Here is a 5,959-nt window from a genome sequence, read left to right as displayed (position 1 = left end):
GGGCCGGACCCCCGCGCGGCTCATGGCGGGGCCGCGGGGCGCGCTGCTGGCCTGGTGCCGCCGCCAGTGCGAGGGCTACCGCGGCGTGGACATCCGCGACCTGAGCAGTTCCTTCCGGGACGGCCTGGCCTTCTGCGCCATCCTGCACCGGCACCGGCCCGATCTGCTGTGAGTGCCGGGGAGGGGACGGGAGGGGGGGAGGCGGGCGGGCAGGGCCGTAGGGAGGCGCGGGCCAGAGCTGGGGACCCCCGCCCCCCTCAGTGACGCGGAGCCCGGGCGGTGGCAGGCGCCGCCCCCCGGAGACCGAGACGCCGACCCTGCCGACGGCCCCGAACGACTCTCGAGGCTTTGAGCACCCGTCACCCGGGAGGGGAGAGGGGCTCCCCTTCTCCACGAAGCCCCGCCCCGCCTACTGGGACACTCTACCTGTACCCCATACTGGTCCCTGGCCTAGGGGCACCGGCCCCGCCCATAGGGCTCTGATTTCCGCCAAAGGGACACTGAGTCCCAGTAGGCCTTAACTCTCTGAAGGGGACCGAGCGCTCCTTGGGAACCCTGGGCCTTTCCCGCACGACGGTGCTCTGAAACTGGCGCACCGAGCACCTCCCTCCCCGAGAGGGAGGCATTGAGGCCCGTCGGCTCTGAGGGGTTCCCCCTTGCTCACTTCTCTGATTCCCCCACGCCTTCTTGTCTCCAGGGCTCTAGCATAGTGCCTGGTACAGAGGAGACCCCAGGTTAATCGTGGTTGGATCGATGGATATACACCCCCTACCTCCCCCCAGAGTTAGGACACAGATCTGCCTCCCAGTGTGTGTCCACAGCCCTGCTGTCCTCACTGGGGAGGGAGGCCGAGTGAAGGCTGGTAAGGTCTGACTGACAGCCCTCACCGGCCTGCTCCAGGGTGGGAAATGGCCCCTTCTTGTCCCCCAGCTGCCCAGTGGGGTTCTCATGGAAAAATGTATTCCAACCCCCAGAGCAGTTAACTTGGGGCTTCAATCTCAGCTGTCCCTGCCTTGGGCCCTGGAACCTCTTCCATTCATTCATCCATTCACTCATTCACTCATTCATAAAACAAGTGAAAATTAAGCTGGGACTCACCCATTTCTTGGGCTTCCTGTCTCATCTGCAACTTGAGACCCAGAGACCTGGTCTTTGCCTCTCTTGCCAACAGCGCCCCCGGCAGGGCTCCCAGAGCCTGGCAGGCTCTGCAGTCTTTCTGACTCTGTTCCATTGCAGACCCGTGCTCCCCCTGGAGCATCTGGGAGGACTCTGATGACGGACTCTGATGAGGGGAGGATTGCCTCAAGGATTCCTTGGGGCAGATGCGCTTGCTTCACTCTGTACCAGATGGTACAATGTCTGGGTGCGATTGAGCCCCGCGTTGGGTCCTGGAGCAGAGGGTTTTGGGTGATGTGGATGCCGAAGTGATGCCACAGGACTTGTGACAGCTGCACTAACACAGGCACCGGGTGGGTGAGCTCAGGAGTGGGGGTTGGGAGGACAGAGGTGAAGGGCACCCAGATTGGACCCGTGTGTTGGAAAAGAGGGCTCATTGGCTGGGGGCGGGCCAGGAGGCAGGGAACAGGGCCAGTGTGCGAAGGGACCAGAGTGTCAGGCTAAGCTTGGTGGCCCGGAGCCTGCCAGCATCAGAGTGCAGGCTGTTTGGTTTTGTTCAGCTCCCACATGTTCTAAACGTGCGACCTTGGGTAAATCACTGGACCCCTCCAGGCATCACTTTCCTCATCTGTAAAGTGGGGTTGATAATAGGGCCTACGTCACGGAATTGTTGTGAGGGGTGAGTGAGGCAATGAGCCTGCAATTAACATTAGTTGTTCTAAGTTGTGTGATTAGACAGCAGGGTATGATGAGTGGGTGCTATTCCTTCCTTTATTCAGCCGTAGTTACAGAGCTACCACTCTGGGCTGGGCCCCGCCTGGTAATGGGGATGGCAGGAGCCAGGTGAGGGCTGAGGGGAGGGCAAGGCAGCCAGAGGGGCCACCTGAGCAGAGACCCGGGGAGGGGGCACTGCTGGGACCTGGAACACACAACAGGGAGGGCCTGGAGATGCAGCTGGCCTTGGGTGCCAGGGCCTCTTGCTGGCTAAGGAGGGTGGATGGGTTTTAAGCAGGGAAAGGCAGTTCCTGGGCCTCCAGCCCATTACACAGGACAGAAACTGAGGCCTAGCTGCCCCATGAGGCATAGGAAGAATCCCCGTGAGAGTAGGGGTAGGGTAAGGGCCCAGGGTAGGAATCACCTAAAGGTTCAAGCTCTTGGAGCTGTGGGCCCTGCCTCTGCTAGGGGGTGTGGTTTGCCCAGCTGAAGGGGGCTGGTTCATTGTTCCCCACTACTGCCCCACCCCCAACCTCGAATCCAGGCATCTTTAAGCTCCCTTGAGGGCAGAGAGCATGTGGGTTTCATTTTTGTGTCCCGCGTCCCCCCCAGAGCCAAATAGAACTTCCCAGGGCTTTTGAAAACTCTTAGAAAATATCTGTTATTAAAGTCCAGATGTTGATCAGGGACAGAGATGGGGGTGGGGGAAGAAGCTGGAGGGAACACTAATGTCTCAGGGGCCTTTTTGGTTGTCACGCTGTTTCCAGAATTTATGAGCACTTACGAAGTACCAGGGATGACACAGGGTATCGGGGGCACAGGGTGGACAAAATGTGACCCCAGCCTTCTAGGAACACAGCCAGGGAGGCTGAAATAGACCGCTGAGACAAGTTGCTTTTGTCTCATTTGGTCTCCGAACAAGCCTTTGCTGGGGGCTGGGCTGGCGACCCCTCATCTGTTCACAGAACAGGAGACCGAGGTTTAGAGACGTAAAATAGCTCACTTATGGTAACACTCTTAGGCAGTGGCAAAGCAAGAGGAGTTAGGGACCCAGATTTGAGGTGGGGGGGGAGAGGGAAGCCACCTGGCCAGACGTGGCAAAAGTGCTGAGGCTCAGAGGTAGTCAGCTCCCCTGTCCCAGTCCTCTCAGCCTTGGGGCACCTCCTTCTGGGGTTCTTAGGCTCCCCTTTCCTGCCTCTGCCCACAGTCCATTGTACTTGGACTCTGCCTGGAGAAGTCAGGGGCAGGGGGAGGAGGGCATGCTTGTCGGCTCCCTTGTATCACTGTGGGCTGCCCTTCACCCTGCGCAGACTCAACCCGTCCTACCCAGCAACCTGGGAGGTGATCTTAGAGCTCCCCCAACTTACAGGTGGGAAACAGAGGCCTAGACGGCTGCTGACCTGGCCAAGTTCACACAGCCGGGCCTGGAAGAGCAGAGCCTGAGACTCTGAGCTTGGAGGTGGTGCTGCCTGCTCTGGCCTCTGGGCCCACCATCCGGGAGAGTCAAGGCTGCACTTTTCAGCCATAGAAGGCTTCCTTTGGGCACCCAGGAAGGGCTGTGCTGCCTGTGGTAGCTGAGGGGGCGGAAGGGGATAAATCGAGCCGCAGGCCAGCCAGCTGTCTCCCGCCAGGGTCCCCAAGGCAGGCCCTGCTGCCTCCCACCTGTCCCAGCTTACAAACCGGGAAACCCTTTACCACTCCCCCAAGGGAAGGTGTCCCCAGAAGCGGCGCAGCAGGTCAGCCAGACATTTAGTGTCAGTAGCTCTGGACTATGTAGATTTACAGTCTGGTTCAAACTTGTTCTTCTGTTCCTGGCCTCATTAATAAACATTCATCTTGGGGCTGGGCTGGAGATTCAGCAAGTTGGTATGACTTCTCTGGGTTTGTGATAGGCAGTGGGAAGTCCAGAAATGTGGCTTCTCAGGGCTGAGTGGCTTCCGGTCTCCGGGTCTCAGTGTCCTCATCCATAAAATGGGATAAGTAACCTGCCAGTTGAGTTGCTATAAAAATAAATTCCAGACAGGAGTTCAGCACAGGTTATCTATTGGGCTCTTCCTGTCATTCCAAACAGTAGTCCTGGTCTTAGTGTTGTCTTTCTTTCTTTCTTTTTTAAAGTTTATTTGTTTTGAGAGAGGGAGAGAGAAAGAGAAAATCTCAAGCAGGTACAGTACTGGCAGTGCACAGCCCAACTCGGGGCTCGATCTCACGAGCTATGAGATCATGACCTGAGTGGAGATCAAGAGTCAGATGCTTGAGGCGCCCGGGTGGCTCAGTCAGTAAAGCCTCCGACTCCAGCTCCGGTCATGATCTCACATTCGTGGGTTCGAGCCCTGTGTGGAGCTCTGTGCTGCCAGCTCAGAGCCTGGAGCCTGCTTCTGATTCTGTGTCTCCCTCTCTCTCTGCCCCTCCCCCTCCCATTCTCTGTCTCAAATATAAATAAAAAACATTAAAAAGAGAGAGAGAGAGAGAGAGAGAGAGAGATGCTCAACAAACTGAGCCACCCAGGCCCCCCTTAGTTTCGTCTTTGCCCCTGACTCAGGGCATGGTTTTCTGGTGAGAGAAGGGATCTTAAACTTGAAAGCCTGTACTTGAGCCCACCCCTTCGGAGTGATTTCCAGCCTCAGCTTGGCTGCCGCAGGGGGCCATGAGCTGGCAGACCCGGCTTTGTGAGCTTATTGCCTCGGTTTCCTCTTTGACCGTCCACAGACCCCTCCCTCGACCCTGCGGAGGCCCACACTGGGTGGGATGAGGTCACGGCCACTGGTCCTTCCAGACTCCCATACCCCTGCCCCAGTCACCTCAATGCTCCTCCTCCCCTTTACCTTTTGCAGAGATTTTGATTCACTTTCCAAGGACAATGTCTTCGAGAACAACCGTTTGGTGAGTCCCCAAGCAGATGGAAGCCCTAGAGGCTGTGGGCGTGTGGAGCTGGGTGGGAGGGGGCAGGGGTTTTGCAGAGCAGGGGCTGAGGCACAAGGGTCCCTGGACCAGCTCCCTGAGAAGCTGCTTTGCACTGGGGCCCTGCCTGCTCCTCTCCCCACCCCCCTTCTTCCTTCTGGCCCCCTGTGTCTGGAGCACCAGCTCCGCCCTCCTCCAGGCCACCATGTGGGGCCAGAGCTGAGGGGAGCCTGTAGTCTCCGACCCTTCATCCCACTGAGTAGCCGGGCCTCAGCTTCAGGGCACTCACTAACCCTGCCTCCTTCTCTTCCTGTTGTGGCTGCTTTCATACCCACCCCTGCATCTGCCCCTACACCCCCCACTGCCTCTACCACTCTACCTTCCCCCACCCCTGCTCCCACTCCTACCCTTCCTTCCCCCGCCCCCGCACCCCACTCCACACCTACCCTCACCCTAGGCCTTTGAAGTGGCTGAGAAGGAGCTGGGGATCCCTGCTCTCCTGGACCCCAATGACATGGTCTCCATGAGGGTCCCTGACTGTCTCAGCATCATGACCTACGTGTCCCAGTATTACAACCACTTCTCCAGCCCTGGTCAAGGTGAGAGGGGACCAGCCCTGCCTGGGAGGCTGATCCTGGGGGTGGGGCTGGGGGTGTGCAGGACTGTTTTTCTGAGCGTTAAAGGGGCAGCACAGCATTTATTCACCAGATCATTCATTCAGGCACTGAGCACACAGCACTGAGCACTGCGATCGATTGGAGCTCACAGGCTTCTGGGTGGCAGAAGCCTAAACCAGGCACCGAACAAAATAAAAGTAGAGAGGGCGCCTGGGTGGCTCAGTCGGTCAAGCCTCCGACTTCGGCTCAGGTCAGATCTCATGTTCATGGGTTCGAGCCCCGCGTTGGGCTCTGTGCTGACAGCTCAGAGCCTGGAGCCTGCTTCCGGTTCTGTGTCTCCTTCTCTCTCTGCCCCTCCCCCTCTCATGCTCTGTCTCTCTCTCTCTATAAAAAAATAAATAAAACATTTAAAAAATTAAAGAAAAAAGATGCATTTAAAAAAAAAATAAAGGTAGAGAGACAGAGCAGGGTGGGTTCATTTGCTGCCTGTGAGTTCACCTCTCTGGCACTCACCCTCACCCTCACTTCCTGTTTGCTGACACTTCCCTGGGGTTTTTCCTCCCCAGCGAGCTAGACCTTCAAGGTCTGAGAGCTTGAGAGGCTGGGGACCTGGA

The 5,959-nt window shown here is 57.7% G+C and overlaps 1 protein-coding gene across 3 annotated transcripts in view; it reads left to right on the top strand.

The window, feature by feature from the left end:
- The first annotated feature begins 6 nt into the window (after positions 1 to 6).
- Positions 7 to 5,959, top strand: part of MICALL1 (MICAL like 1) — a 27,297-nt gene continuing 21,344 nt past the window's right edge. For all 3 annotated transcript variants that reach the window (XM_029953548.1, XM_029953549.1, XM_029953547.1), the window contains exons 1-3: positions 7 to 168; positions 4,662 to 4,710; positions 5,186 to 5,327. In XM_029953548.1, coding sequence (XP_029809408.1) covers positions 23 to 168; positions 4,662 to 4,710; positions 5,186 to 5,327 — 337 coding nt within the window. In that variant the 5' untranslated portion in view covers positions 7 to 22. The remainder of the gene's footprint in view (positions 169 to 4,661; positions 4,711 to 5,185; positions 5,328 to 5,959) is intronic.

Source organism: Suricata suricatta, chromosome 10, assembly GCF_006229205.1.
Source record: "Suricata suricatta isolate VVHF042 chromosome 10, meerkat_22Aug2017_6uvM2_HiC, whole genome shotgun sequence".
Lineage (NCBI taxonomy): Eukaryota > Metazoa > Chordata > Mammalia > Carnivora > Herpestidae > Suricata > Suricata suricatta.
This window is presented reverse-complemented; position numbering and strand designations above follow the sequence as displayed.